This window comes from Sander lucioperca, chromosome 13, assembly GCF_008315115.2.
Source record: "Sander lucioperca isolate FBNREF2018 chromosome 13, SLUC_FBN_1.2, whole genome shotgun sequence".
In the NCBI taxonomy this organism is placed as follows: domain Eukaryota; kingdom Metazoa; phylum Chordata; class Actinopteri; order Perciformes; family Percidae; genus Sander; species Sander lucioperca.
The window spans coordinates 2,588,279-2,604,637 of NC_050185.1; the positions used below are offsets into that span (position 1 = coordinate 2,588,279).

At 41.4% G+C, this 16,359-nt stretch overlaps 1 protein-coding gene across 2 annotated transcripts in view; it reads left to right on the top strand.

Annotated features, from left to right (window-relative positions):
• Positions 1–764: 764 nt before the first annotated feature.
• The window catches only part of esama (endothelial cell adhesion molecule a), a 76,905-nt gene continuing 61,310 nt past the window's right edge, over positions 765–16,359 (top strand). The window contains exon 1 of one of the 2 annotated variants that reach the window (XM_031310930.2): positions 765–1,227. In XM_031310930.2, the coding sequence (XP_031166790.1) occupies positions 1,161–1,227 (67 nt within the window). In that variant the 5' untranslated portion in view covers positions 765–1,160. The remainder of the gene's footprint in view (positions 1,228–16,359) is intronic. The other variant, XM_031310931.2, reaches the window with a different exon arrangement.

Genomic DNA, 16,359 nt, shown 5'->3' on the forward strand with positions numbered 1-16,359 from the left:
ATTTTTGTATTTCATGACAAGTATTTTCGAGAAAACAATAGGTTTGACTGAGACCTTTTTTTTACTCACACGTCCACACATCTTATCACAAAGAAACGTAATTATTGGTTTATTACTCCCGCTGCCACTATGTTTTCCATTGTTTTTTCCATTCATGTTAATGTTTTTGAGGAATATTGCATAATACGCAAGAATCGTTTTTCAACCATGTAATCATATTTCTTATTTTACAGTTTTTTGCTTGTGACATTTTGTGAAATAGATTTAGAATGATATATATTTATTCATATTTCAAAATATTACAGAAAATTCAAAGTTTCTAAGTTTTTTCATTGTCATATGCACAGTAAGGAAACATGTTTCCATGTACAATGGAATTCTTCCTTGGCTGTCCACAGAATGCCAAACAATGTAATAATAAAAGTGTGCATAAAGGTAGGCCTACAAATATCATATGATCACAAAATGGTCATTATACCATCTTGTAATTGAACCTGAGAAGTAGCTTTTGCACCTGCACATACTGTATAGTAACGCTGCGAAAGATGACAGGTGTACCTGCGTCAAGGTGGCGCGAAAGAACCGGATGTCATTCAACTTTGTTTTCAAAATAAGAGCGGACTGTCACGCAAAGCATTCACCAAAACTGTGTACGTAAATATTGGGTTTTATTTTAAAGCTCATAACCGGAACTTGTCATTATTTCTCAAAACAACTTGATTCCAGAAAGGTGGTAGGCTCTTCTGTTCCCCCCCTCCGCCCCTCTCTCTGTCTCTGGGTGATAGAGGACGATAACTTGCGGAGTTGAAGCCACTCGCTGCCGCCTCGTTGGAGGGAACAGCAGATGCCGAGAGTCGCGAAGAGCTTCAGTGTCGGAGGTGCGGATCCAATTTACGCTTCACTTTCTTACCAGCTCACCGCAAAGTCCGAGCAGAGGATCCGTGCGTCTGTGGGATAAGACGGCTTCCACCTTTCCTCCCCCCCTCCCCCCGAAGTGTCCCTCACCTTCCCCGGCTCGCTGCGTCTCCGCCGCCGGGAGACTGAAGGGAAAGCCCTTGACAGGCTGGAAGAGTTTCGCCTGAGGCGAGACTCGGCTCCCATATAAAGCCGGGTGAAGGGCATTAACACACCGACCAGTGGACACTGTGGCTGCAGCAACCATGGAGCTCCACACTACTTCCAGGAAACTTACTTTGCTCTCATTTACCTTTCTGTGGGGGCTCTCAGGTCAGTAAAGAGCTTATTTTCCTAATTGATTTAAGTGTGTATTTATGTTTTTTTTTATACACTTCACATACTACCACATATATCAGATATGTGATATAATGCCAATAGTGGACCTACACTTGTACTAATGATGGTTCCAAAGGTGACATCCATTCAACACACATTTTGGTATACTAGCAAATCAAAGCAGAAGCATATCTTCTGTGAGTGTTTTCAACATTTTTTTGCCCATTTTTAGCACACTTTAAAAAAAAGAAAATCTCCACATTCCATTCTTAAAATATGTGAAGTGTATTTCTCAGATGAATGGTATTGAAACATGATTCACCCTCGCCTAACAACTAATAACAGGGATGCTCTGTTCCTGGGGCTTCTCTCCTGGATGTGTGTCAGAGGATGGATGGGCTGGGTTTAAAAAGCTGAAACACCTGTTTGTTTCTCACAGGATTTGAAACAAGTGTGTTACACATGATTATGTCTTCCAGGGGGGAAAATAATCCCTTTATAGCTGCTGCAACATTGGCTCAGCCGTCACTCTCTCTAGCAATGTATTAAACTCCTACTTCCACTATAGCTGTACAGTGCAAGCAGCCTACTTTCCCCCTGCCGCCTCTTGGATTTACAAATTGGGGCATGGTGCAGCTGAACGGGTATTTTGCAAATGTTTTAAAGGAATGAGAAGTTCTAAATGATTCATCAGGTAAAATATGAACAGCGTTATCCAGAGGGGAGCATCATTTTACACTTTTACAGGAAACGATTATTGCGGTTTGTCATGATTTTTTAAAAGATAGGTTAGTGAGATAGTTGTTATCTTGAGAGAAGTGTGGGGCAGAAACCGAACTCATATGAAGGCCAATGCTTCTGATTTGACAGAATAACATCCTTAAATAGCAACAAGGCATTGCTGTGAGTTCATATTCACTGGTCATGAATTTTCAAATCCTCATTTTATCATTCCTCTTGTCAGCATCAACAGAAACTACTTTTTTAATGGCAGTTTATGTAAATAGTTCAGAGTATCTGTTAATATTGTGTAGTCATTTTTTTCAAATTTATTTTTTTCAATAATTAGTTCATAAACCTTGGTTTGACTGGTTTATTACTGAACCCAGGCATCACGCGCCGCACCGTCACATCCTGCGCCATACACCACCACGAGTAAATTCTCAACCTGTGGGAAACGCCGTGTGAATGCCTCTAACACTCAGTTTGAACTCAGACTTCTCCCACTGAGCATCCTGCTCTCATATGTGAAAACCAGGAGGTATCCACTTAAGATAGGGAAAGTCTCTGCTTCAGGTGAGTGCGTATTAACTCCAACAGACAGGCCCGTGGTGACTGTCATTTGGCCTGTGAGACATGAAAGCGAGCAGGAGCTTCACGTTTTGCCTGAATTTGATCTCAGCTGCCCGAAGCCTGTTTGTGCTTTTCGGAACTGTTGCCAAAACAATCACATGCGCTGACACAGGCAATCCCAGGCTCCAATGTTACACCTAGAGGGAGCCGCGTTACCTGAGAAATGCTACCATTCTACCACACAGACCCCTGTGATGACATTTAGAGCTGCAAAGATGGATCAATTAGTTGTCAGCTAGCTGATTTCAGTTAATCTGGCTGATTAGACCTCTGCTTAAGTTGAAGTGGGCCAGAGCTTATGCCGCGTTCCAAGCAACCTGTAACCCGTGTTTTTTACAACCTTCTACCCGTGAAAGTGCCCTGGAACGGCAGTCAAACCCGTAACTTACTACCTGTGAACTCGTACCAGATCGTTGTACTCCCAGTTACAGTTTTTGACTTCACACACACATAAACAACAATGGCGATCCCTGTTGATGCTGTACATACGCCGGTGGTTAATGGTGAGAAATAGAAATAAATAGACATAAGTAGGCAACGTGAAGTAATTCCGCATATTGTAATCAAAACAATACACATACGATTGTGTACTACTACAGGTTATGTTTATTGAATGAAGCCCAAAATATGTCGCCGACTAGAAATCGCTAGTATCAGCTAGGGTTAGCTAACGTTAACGCTAGGTAGCCTAACCTGAACCCTGCCAACGGCACAATGTTTAGTGTGCCTATTATTTTTATCATCAGACGCACAAATCTGCTGTACATAAATGTAACTACACCGACTTTTTGGTTTGTCATGACTTTGCCTGGAACGCTACCAAGTCGTGAGTCGTGACTTGAAGTCGTAACTTACGGGCTAAAAATTGTGTCTGGAACGCAGCATTAGATGGGAACTTATTAGGTCACAAATCCTTTCTACCAATAAGAATGGTAAAGCTGTCATTTGTCCCGCCCTAACTGGTGCAACAAAGCTAACAAGTGACTCTGGAAGATGTCAATCAATCAGTCTATACGCACCCACACAGTCCTGGGAAGAGGTCTAATCAGCCAGGTTAACTAAACACCTGTGTGGGTGTTCAGGGCCTTTAAATGTGAGTAATTTCTAGTTTCTTCACTCCTCTGTGACCGTAAACTGAATATCTTTAAGACATTTAAGGACATCATCTTGGGCTTTGGGAATCACTGTAGGGCTGCTCAATTATGGGGGAATAAATCATAATCAAGATTATTAAACACGATTGCTCATTAACTTTTGGGAATTACAAATTGGATTAATAGCACTGCCCTAAACTACTGATCGATATTTTTTCACCATTTTCTGACCGATGGACCGAACAAAAAATGGATTAATCAAGTAAACAATCGACAGATTGATCGACATTGAAAACAATCCTTAGTTTCAGCCCTAAGGACATAATGGTTCAGACACCTTTAAGGCATTCTGAGCAGGGATTAGTGAGGGACGTGGAGTTTTAGCAGCAGGCTGTGATTCATTGTCACAGTACATGGGGACAATACAACCACAGCGGCTGACCTTGCCCTCCACATTGGACTCACCATCAATCGCCCTGCAGGTGTGTCCTGAAAACACGGAGTGGTTAAGACTTAGACAGGAAGTGGTCATGAATAGCAGCCTGCGGCAACAGGAAAGCCGAGCGCTCCCTGAGTCCCTGATGCAGGCGAGTGTGTCAGAGCAGGAAGTGGGCGAACATCCTCCCAACCAATAACAAAGATAAGAGCTCATTTGGTGTTTCAGTCACAAATCACAGCAATGGAGAATGCAAGCCGACGTCAGAAGAGAGCAATGAGTGATTGTGGTCACGTCAAGAAAAAAAGCCAAATTCAGAGCTCCACTGACTTTGATCCGTTTGATTCACTCAACTGCAGGGCTGAACGATGAATCACTTTCAAATCGAGATTTGAAAGAATGCGATAAGCTAATCGTGAAGGCAGCAATTAATTAAATGTGCAATATTCAGTTAAATGTTTGTAACATTTGGTTTAACATTTTTTATTCCTCTGTTTATTTTATTTACTTTCTTTTTTTAAAGATAAATGCTGGAATAATGTTACATATCAGTGGATTTTTTTATTTACTTTTTATGACTTTATTTAACATGATGGTAGAAGGTGCCATATGTAGATGCTGCTGTTGAACTGAGTGATATCAGACATTTCAGTTCACAGGAAAGTACTGATATTGTTTTTTTTATTATTATAACTTTAGCTTTGTGATAAATATAGAAAAGAAAAACACTCATTGCTGGCAATTCCTATCTATGTTCTCATCCTTGCATAAAAATATAGAGCAGTTTTGATGGTGTCTCGTGTTATAACGCTCCATGACAAGTTTTATCTGTTACACAGTGAATATTGAACTTTAGCTAAACTTAAAAAAAAATAAAATAAATGCTAATCGAACTGTAATCACAATAAAAGGTTCAGCCCTACTCGACTGAATACTCAGTTTCTGAGAAGAGTTTTGGCCATGTATGTGTGTGTGTGTGTGTGTGTGTGTGTGTGTGTGTGTGTGTACCGCTTTGGTCATTTTTTAAGCAAAATTACCAAACATTTGATCATTAGGTTTACAAATGTGAGAATTTGTTGTATTTCCCTGTCTTACGTTATGGTAAATTTAATGTTTTGGGGGTTTGTATGACGGCGTATTGCGGCCAATGTAGGTAAAAAAACAAATGGAGGAGTCGAGGAGCGGGGGTAATATACTGAGAAAAAACTCATTACCATTATCAATTTACCAGATTAAAGTCTTAAATTTACGAAAAAAAATTGTTATTCTCTGAGATGATGAAGTCTTACATGTAGTTCCTGATGCACAAACGCTATCATCTTATCCAAACCATGTGGTTTTCTCCTGAATAGGCCTCATTCACAGCAGTGTCTCTTCAGAGTCTGGATGCTTATGATGATATGGTGATTCTATCATTAAAGGTCCCATGGCATGAAAATTTCACTTTATGAGGTTTTTTAACATTAATATGCGTTCCCCCAGCCTGCCTATGGTCCCCCAGTGTCTAGAAATGGTGATAGATGTCAACCGAGCCCTGGGTATCCTGCTCTGCCTTTGAGAAAATGAAAGCTCAGATGGACCAATCTGGAATCTTCCCTTTATGATGTCATAAGGGGAAAGGTTACCTCCCCTTTCTCTGCTTTGACCGCCCAGAGAATTTGGCCCACCCATGAGAAAGAGAGACATCATGGCTTGCAAACCATAGACAGTAAATAAGAATGGACCAACAGATCACGTGTCTCTGGACAGAGACCAGTGAAGGCCAATAGAAGCACTTTTCCAGTGATGGCTGAGCGTTACTGCGCAGCCTCCAACTGAGAGAGATGACGTAGATGTGCCGTGAGCAACGTGTCTGAAAGTTGGAAGTCTTCTGGTAGCTGTGCCAAGAGAAATCTCAATCATTCCCAATCTAGCAGAGACGGAGAGCATAGGTATGTGTAAGGAGATAACATAGACACAGGCTAATTATTGATCACTAAAATGATAGTTAACATTAGTAATTAAACTTAAACAGCTAATGTGAGACGAAACTGCCTGCGCGCTTCTCCTGTACTATACGGTAATTCCTCTACTATGCGACAGTAAGTCGCGTGGTTATGACACAATCGTTAGCCTATTTTTATAAAAACGTCTGCTACGGAGCCATAACGTGAGGTACAAGGTAATGGAGCCTTTTATACATTGTCGTGTTTCTTTAGAAATAAACAATGGACAAATAGAGTCTTTAAACGCTTCAGATGTAAAGTTATTCTCTGTCAAAGTGACGTCAAAATGAATGGCAGTCAATGGGATGCTAACGGGGGGTGATCGCTTTGTAGCATTAAAATGGCGCCATAGGAGGTTCGCGGTCCGAGGAGAGGCTTACCCTCAAAGTGGCAGTTGGTCAAGGCCACACCCCCCCCCTCCTCCTCAATAGCATTTAAAGCTACAGACACAGAAATGGCACATCCTAAGGAAAGCTCATTGTGGGACTGGCTCTAGTGGCTGGAATTCTGCACCAAGGCTGAATTTAGGGAAAGAGACTTCAGATACAGTATTAGGGGACCGCTAAGGTCTATATAAAAGAGACTTCAGATACAGTATTAGGGGACCACTAAGGTCTATATAAAAGCATCCAAAAAGCAGGATGTCATAGGACCTTTTAAGATGACAGATTAGGTGGTTAAATCATCTGTACAGTAATGAGGGTTTTATTGGTGTAAGTGTCAGGAAAACTCATTCATGTTATATGGACAGCCTGATTAGGAACACAGAACTATTCAGTCACTGCTCAGAGCCAAGCCAAATTGTAAGTAAGCTGGTATGTTTGCCAGGGCAATAGCAGAATAGTTTGAGCAATTGCATCGACACTTGGTCCCCCCAAGTAGAAATGGACAACCCAAATGTGTACTATTTTTGGATGTTCCCAGCTCCAATAGGATGGACAGTGGGCAGTGGAAACATCTACATTCTTATTTTTATTCTTGGCATTAGCACTGTGTTTAGTTGTGTGTGTGTGTGTGTGTGTGTGTGTGTGTGTGATCTTGAAGCTGGGCCAGTTGCCCATAAACAACGGTGTATAAGCCATGCCTTATCTCTTGACCAACAGTTGTACAATTACTCTTCTATTCTGGACATGCCATCTGGTAAAGGAACATCTTCATTTGTTTTCCAGGTGGGTCCCACATTGGACTTTACTTATTTAACAAGGTCAATCTGTACAGGCTTCAAAGGCTCCATTGGGATGGGGGGAGAAGAAGAAAGCTGTGCTGCCACTGCTGATTTTCTGTGGCAACTCTCCGTGATTTAAAGAAGGGAATGAGAGGGTTGCGAGCGTTATTTTTAGCTTCATGTATTATTTTAACACAGGGCCAGTTTGGGCCTTGATCCTTCCCCCATTATAACATAACATGCCTTAAAGCTTGGCATACTGACATACTGTGTATATATATGAGAATATGACAACATTGGTTTGTTTCCTGTTTCACTCCCTATTGTTACCCTGACGACACTTCATCCCGAAATATATTACATGCCCCCTGAGACTGCCGAATGGAAGGCCGTGGAATGCAGTTCGCCCAACTTACAACTATAGCCTTATCTCTAATTGCCTATTTCTTAGAATAATACCAAATGGATGTGCGGCAAAGCCCCTTTCCACTTTGAGTCGGGATTACAGCGGTTTGAAGCCTGCCGTCCTCATGTACGTGTCCCCAGCAACTGGTGCAATTTTGATTTGAGGAAGAAGATTGAGGGATTTATCGGTACATGCATAATGACACAGAAATACAACAGTGCACTTTTTCCAAGCAAGTGTGCCAATGCCTCTTGTAATCCCAAGGATTTATTCTGTGTACCGAGGCCCCGGAGAACAAGAACCTGAAGGGAGATTAGATTTGTCTCTCTTAGTGTCTTTTAGCATCCCTTTGTAGTCATTTTGTGTTTATGTGTCAATCTGCATATTTTTGTAGTCTTTTTGTCTCTTTGTAGTCATTTTGTGTTCTTTGGTAGTTATTTTGCATCTCCTTGCGGTCGTTTGCTACTGTTTGTGTTGTTTTGCATCTCTGTGTGGTCATTGTGCGTAGGGCTGCACGATATGAGTAAATTATCTAATTGCAATTATTTTTGACTGATATTGCAATTGCGATATGATTCACGATATTGGAGGGAATGATCATTTTTCTATCATTATTTCCATTTTTGTTGAATGATTATAGTGTGATTTGTGTGAGGATCTGTACTAAAGAAAGATGTTTTCTTTAGTCTGTAGGATAGGATTTGTAGGCCGGGACGTCTCTGCAGCACCGCAATACTTCATTCAGAATGCGTTGACACATGGTTTGATTTTAACCAGTATTGCGCCCCCTTTGCGATATGGATATTGCACTAGTCCATATTGCGATTTTGATAAAATTTCGATTAATTGTGCGCTTCGTTCCATTTGTTTTTCTATTTCCATTTCCATTTATATTAACACCAGATTTTTTTTTCAGCGCACACAGAACATAGAGAGCAAGGTGACCGTGAGGAGATATTCGCTGAATTTGATAAAAAAAAGTGTATTGGATTAACATCACTTACTGTACCTTCAACAGTCACTTCATCTTAGTTTGATTCCAAAAATACTGCAAATAGGCCTGGGGTCGGGTAAACACCTTCATCTAATTATATTACCTTAATTAAAGTCACATTCACAGGATTAATGCTGTGATTAAAAAATGTGGAGCACTGCAGAATTAGCAGCGTATTTTAAAGTCTGCTTTGACCCGTGAAGAGCATGTTCAGGGCAGACTCACCATTAGAGGTTTGACAAGTTGCAACTCCTGCCCCACATTCACCGAGTCGTTTTCAAATGTGGGAATGAGGCCTAGGGGTACCATAACTAGTAGCTTGTTGCTTTCAGATGTGTCTATGTGTCGTTGTCACTCGGGAATCGAAATGGAAATAAGGATTTGTGAATTCTCCTCCCAGTGAGAGCAGTGATTAGATGGCTGCGTGCAGGCAAAGATAGACAGGGAGAAGCAGTGTCTCGGTGCCGGGTTGTCCATTTCCTGGCCTGTCTCTGATGTCCCATCTCCATCTGTGGACGCAGAAGGAAGAAGGTCCTGTCTCAGGGGTCATGAGAAAGGCACTGGGCGACTTTCCCAACGTTCGGCCCTGGCCTGAGGACTCTTAAAGGCACAGACACACACACACTTTATTACTTCATCTTTCTCTTCCTCTTCCCTCTGTCTCTCTTTCTGTCCCTCCCCATCCTCCAACAAATGGGCGTAGTGGCCTACCCTGAGTGATTAATGGCTGCAACTTGATAGGAATCTCTGGTGGACAGTAAAACATGGTTTTGTGTGTTGTTTTGCTGCATTAGACAGTTATTCCCAGCTGATGTTTGCTTGTAGCCCTTTAAGTGTTTCCCTCAGCGAGGCGTTATGTTTATTATATAAATAAATACAAGCCATGTAGTATATTCATAGAGGCATTATCATGATTTTGGTCTGCTTTGCCCCAAGTCATAATAATGGCATGTGCTGCTGAATTGCACACACAATACAAGACTGCAGAGTCAGCCTCGAAGCCAACACTTAATTTGGGGTTGCCTGTAACGCTACTGTAGCCAGGCTTTGACAGTACACTGGCTAATGACTATTTACAGCCAAGAGAGCCACAGGACGCTTCTCAGGGGGCTCTTAAGGCCAGTCTCAAAAATTATTTAATATATGTTATTATAAAAGGTTATTATAGGGCATTAGGCACATGGGAATGATCCCAACTACTTGGTAAATTTGAAGGTGGAAAAGCGGTTGGAAGTTTTTCTGAAATGTGAACTTGTGAGGAGAAGTTACCTGGGATGTTGTATGTCTGTATTTTAGCAGAAAGGCAGAACTGAGTACACTTTGAGTGTACGGTTTATGTATCGCAAGTAGTATCGTTATTTTAAAAAGGTACTTTATTGTCACATACATGTAGCGAAATTCATTCTCTGCATTTAACCCATCCCTTAAGGGAGCAGTGGGCAGCCAATCACAGCGCCCGGGGACCAACTCCAGATCTGCCAGTGCCTTGATCAAGGGCACTGACTGGAGGACCTAGTACATGTTTTTTGATGGTGGGGGGGAAACCGGAGCACCCGAAGGAAACCCACGCAAACATGGGGAGAACATACAGACACACAGAAAGGCACAGAACGACCTGGATTCGAACCCAGAACCTTCTTGCTGTGAGGACACAGTGCTAACCATTGGGCCACCATGCTGCCCTATTGCAGTATTCAACAACGTTATTGCATATTTTCCTCATATCGTGCAGCCCTAGCGTGTAATGTGAAAGGAGTCAGAGTTAGTGATGAGCCTACAGAGAATGACAGCTTCATAGTGAGCTTCAGCTCACTAGCTGTCTGTCACTCTCATAGCGCCGTTTTTGGCCACAGCAGGCAGCTGTTTTCAGTGAAAAAACTCTAACAACCCACTATACACTACCTGCTCAGCAGCAAACAGCAGACAGACAGAGACGAGCTGTAAACACTGTGGAGCATTTAGCAGCTAAAGAGACCGATATTTCCCTCTGGAGTTGGTGGAGACAGAAAACAGAACGAAAAGAGAGTGAAACAGGTTCCACAAACACGCCAACACACCTTTCAAAATAAAGGTCTTAGCATAATTCATCAGGAATGCATAATGCTCTGTTCATATTTTAGCACAACAACAACAGAGCCATTACTACACTGAGATGAGTCATTTAGAAGCAGAAGCCATCCATTTCCCCCCCCCCATCTACTACAAAAACAACATGCTTAATGCACATTTGATTACATTACATTTGACACATTACAGTCATTTAGCAGACATTTCCTTCTCTTTATCATGCCACTCAATCAGAAACTGGCTTTGTGCTGTTTGGTTTAAAAAAAAAAATACGTTGGTTCAGGGTCCATGTTGTTATGGATGTTTTATTTAGTGTACAACTGATTTCCGTAACCTCCGAAGGGAGGAGATGGAACATCATGTCTGTTTGTTGAAAGCTGTGTAATTTCAAAATGTCTGCTGTGAAAACAAAATCCCCCGTTGCTGTTAACTAATGAGTTGTGAAAGGGTCTCCTAAGGTCAGGGTTTGCACGGGGTCCACAGTTACCAAAACTGGGAATATAAGATTGCTAAAGGCTACGGTACACGGCAGTCTTGCCTCGCAGTTGGCCAAGACCAAACCACTGCTGTGAGCGAACGCAGCTTGCTCCCGGTGCCGCTGACAGATGTTGCAAGCAGCGGTCAACAACAACCGCAGCCACATATCCTTCTAAACCTGTCCTTCAAAAAAAAAAAGTTAATAAAGCTGTGGACAGACGGGAATTGAGGGCATGGGCTTAGACAAGATAGGCTGTGTTATATTATTCTTACTTGGAGGTACTTAGGTGGGGGTGGGGGGGCTAGAGGCTGATGCACTTACGACTTCAGGGACATTGACATAATCCGGGTTTTCTTCTTGAAGTGTTTGGGAAGCTCATAATTACACTCTGCCAATCAACTATCCATTAGGGAGCCGCTGTTTTCTTCCCATTTCCCCTCCTTTTAAGGGAGCTGTTCTTTGAGATGAGATCATTGACATGTCATGGACTTAACCTTAAAGGGACAATTCGCCACAGGGCTGCACAATATATCGTTTGTTTTTTTCATCGTTGCGATATCAACTGGCACAGTAAACACAACGTGAAAGGCCGCGACGTATCTCGGAAGACACTCAGAGATTTACTGTGTTAGTTGAAAGAAAATATGAGTAGAAAACTGCACTTTAAAATGTAACTGTCATTCTTCTTTTAGTGGTGCCTTTAACGTTCAATTCAATGTCCAATTTGTTCAATGAAAGAATGTTGGACACGATTTTCTTATTTTTCTTAGTTTTTTAGCAGAATACTGAAAGCAGCAGAACTGAGTACACGTTAGTATGTAATTATTTATTTATCTCAAGTAATATCGTTATCACGGTATTCAACAACGTTATCGCATTTAGAGCTGTAACCATTCCTAATGTTGCTGTACAGTTAATTGTCTTCGAAATAATTGTGATTAACAATATAATTGTCTCTTTCAGTCAAATTTACAAAGTGTTTATTTATTTGTTACTTTTTAAAACAAAGTTTTGAATGAATTCCAGCTTTTGGTTATATATCACTGTCATGTGACCCAGATAATGTAATAATACAAACACACAGCCTATGAATTAAAACATGCATCTGTATTATCATAAAACATTGCATATTTTCTTAAACTAACATAAAGTAGAACATTTATCATAATCAGTAAAAAACAAAGCACCAATAATCACTTATATAATTATAATGTGGCATATCTACACAAAATCAATTACCATCCACAGTCACCCCGAGGACCTTAGTAAATGTTAGCTTGCAGTTGCAATTGCAGTTAAACAAAGAAATGGCGGTTACGTAAAAACAAATTGCGATTAGACAATTATTTAATAATTGTTACGGGCCTAATCGCACACTTTTCCTCATATCGTGCAGCCCTATTCGCCACTGTTTATGTCGATATCCAATCACAGTTATTGGTCATTGTAGTCAATCCTTAGGGCGTGCTATATTGACCGAGAAAAGCCCAATTCTCCTGCTCACGGAGCCGTGCCGGCAGTGCCTACATGTGCCAAGATGCATTGCGTGCAAGCTACTGTACTGTAGCCGAGGGTTATTATGAGTTGCCCCTACACTCATGCAGGTATAAATAAAAATACAGAGGCTCCGGAGTCTGAACCAGCGTGAACCAAGACAGCAACAATCATAAATGTCATGTACACCGGGGACGCTGGGGATGCTGGGAATGCCGGGGATGCTGGGGATGCTGGGAATGCCGGGGATGCTGGGAATGCTGGAGATGCTGAGGACGCTGGGGACGCTGGGGACGCCAGGAATGCTGGAGACTGTCCCACTCCCCACCACTTTGTGAAATGATAGCTTTTTGTCCCCATCACGTTTTAAAAGCAAATTTGTTAAATATGTTCTGAAAAATAGAACACAGAAAGCACATATACAGTCTGTGGAATATGTTTTGAATGTGCAGAAAGTTTTGAACATGAGCAGAAATCTAGCTGAAACACACTTTGAGCTTTTTAAATCCAGGGGTTTATAAATGAATTAAAATGCATTAATGTATCATTGATGTGAACAGGCACATTTAAAAAGGTCACTTCCCCAAACATAAGACACAAAAGATGAGGGGAGGGTAAATCATGCCTACATGTGTGTTGAATCAGAGAGCAGAGATAACATTAAATGAGAAAAGTTGATCTACAGGAGAATATTTGAAAGCAATACAGAATGCCTGAGAGCCTTACCTGCATTATATTCCATTATATATATATATATATATATATATATATATATATATATATATATATATATATATATTAGGGCTGTTAATCGATTAAAAAAATTAATCTAATTAATTACAGACTCTGTGATTAATTAATCGAACTTAATCGCATACATAATTAACGGTGCCTGAACCGATACTTTTTAAGAAAGTAAAAAAAGAGAAGAAAACAAAGGGTACTAAACAACAGTTGGTGACATTAAAGAACGGCTTGTTTATTGCTAAGGCCATATGGTCAAAATTAAATGATTTAATAATAATGTATAACAATAACTTATTTCACTAGTAAATTGCTGTTGAACGACAAAAACAGCCACCAAGGACATTTACAATAACTTCAAATGCACCACGAAGCTGTAGTTTACTAGTTTCATTGAACGCACCGTCTGTGTTGTTTTTCCGACGGCAGCTCAGCAGCTGCAGATTGTTACATCCCGCTGTTGAGTCCCAGTCCTCTACAGTAAAACACAGTCAAACTTTACACCGTTCAGCGTTAGCTGTCAGCATTGTAACCGTGTTTAATCCAGCTACTAGCTAGCGGTAGGCTAACGTTAGCTGCTGTCGAGTATAGTGTTAACTAGCTAGCGGTAGGCTAACGTTAGCTGCTGTCGAGTATAGTGTTAACTAGCTAGCGGTAGGCTAACGTTAGCTGCTGTCGGGTATAGTGTTAACTAGCTAGCGGTAGGCTAACGTTAGCTGCTGTCGAGTATAGTGTTAACTAGCGTCCCGTGCAGCGGTGTTTGTGTTGTCTGTATCGTCTGTTTCAGAGCATCAGAGAGAAGAGCAGACATATCAGTGGCACCAGATTTCAGTAGCCAGGGTTGGCAGGAAGAAGATTTTTACAAGTAAATGTTCCAGTTAATGATCCAGGCAGCACATTCTCGTCTCCCTCCTTCATTTTACAGTCCAATGGTGGCTAGAACGGCTCCGGGTCAAATGTCAATATGGAATAGATTAATCTGCGTTATTTTGACAGCCCTAATATATATATATATATATATTACTATATTACTATATACTTTTATATTTTGAAATGTCACCTGCTGCGTGAATTAAGTAATAAATGAAGACGTTTCCACCATACATTTTAGCATTTGTGCTGCCGTAGACGTTTGTCATTTTAGCCGGCGCAGAGCGCTGCTTTCGCCGGCTGAAATGTAAATCGAGCTGAATGTTTTGCACACTGGTCTTTGCAATGAGAAAGAGAGAGGACAGATAAATTATTTCATGACAGATTTGCTACCATCTGAGCATAGTGAATCCATGTATTTTACCAATCCGAGCGTCAGAACTTGGCTCACACCTGTGCCCCCAAATAATCTTTCATAATAACACTTGCACTGTAGAGCCCGGCCGTCATAAAGGGAAGCAGCTTCACAACAACAACACAACAGAGATCTGATTTATTTTAGCTGAAACCAATCCGTTAAAATATCCCCCATCGGCCTCAACACTGGCAATTAGGATCGACCTGGGACGTCTGTGCTGATGCTCGTTTTCCCTGCAGCTTAATAAGCCTAATATTATATTTCATAAAAAGGTTTAGGTTACTTCTTTAGTTAGTCGCAACAGAGTAACCACTGTGAGGATAAGGATAAGGGTTATATTAGGTGAAAAAACTTTTATACTGGTTGCAATGTCTCACAATGAGCACGACTCGTGATCATATACAGTACTGTGTATGTAATACAAGATGTCTGCATGCACACATACTATGTGGACATAACAGAGCCAAGCAGTCCTTCTGGCATAGCATGTTTTCTCATATGAACTCTGGACTATGTCTGAGGAATCAGGTCCCGATATAGTCCGGAGTTTCCCTTTCTCACATGTAGCTCAGAGCAGGAGATTGTCCATGTCAGATGCGTTCTCACATACTGGAAATACTTTGTTTGGTTTAGGCAAGGCCGGCACTGGGTAGAGCTTGCAGTAGACGAGACATGATGGCGATTACACTGCGTCACCTAGCCGGTTCGTAATGTGGTCATAAACAGAAAGTCTCTTGCCGTTCCTTGAATTTGTCTGATGATTTCGGCGTTGCCCCTTACCGAAATCTCGTCGTCTCTCCAGTTAGACAATTTTGTTGCCAACTTCGTGTAAATCGTGTTTTCTTCCGGTTTCGCGCCAGCCGCATGATAGAAACGCCATCGGACATTACACATGATGCTATCATTTATATAATTTATCATCAATAAACTAAATAAGCGTTTTGGATACATGCACTCGACACTCTAGAACCTCTAGGTTTAAATGAAGAATTCGCCCCCTTTACGCACAATCACACCTGTTGATGATTCTTATCAAGGACTTCACTACCCATTCTCTCCAAGGACTCTGATGAAGATGTAACCTTGCATCGAAATATTAGTCACTGTTATGCACCTTAAAAAATAAAAAAAAACTATAAAGTAAGAAGACATCTGTGTTGCACCGGCGATTCTTTTTTACTGGACATTACACACACTTTGTACTCGGGAGCTGGCAGGGTAAAGTCCGATTAATGTCCGGTCCAACTGATTCGGACATTTGCGTTTCTCCCATACAGCTCTTCCAGGTAGATCCAGGTTTGCTGTGCATGTGTTAAAGGGGCAGTAGACACGGCAACCGACACCTGTGTGCTGAGAACAATGTCTCTGACATTAGCTAAAGTATAATTACAGTGGCCCGATGAAAGCCAGATGGAGTAATTGTGTATGAGGTGACACTGGCAGCAGGCAGCTATGTGGAAAAAGTCATTATAGTCACACTATTAAGCAGAGACATTCAGGGCATCAGAGCTGTATCCTCAGCGAAGCACAACGAGTGACGAAGTGCCATTAGAAAGACAGTAGGAGGCATAAGTAAGGTTTACACCACTTGTCTCCTTTAGACACCACAGAGGAAAACAAAC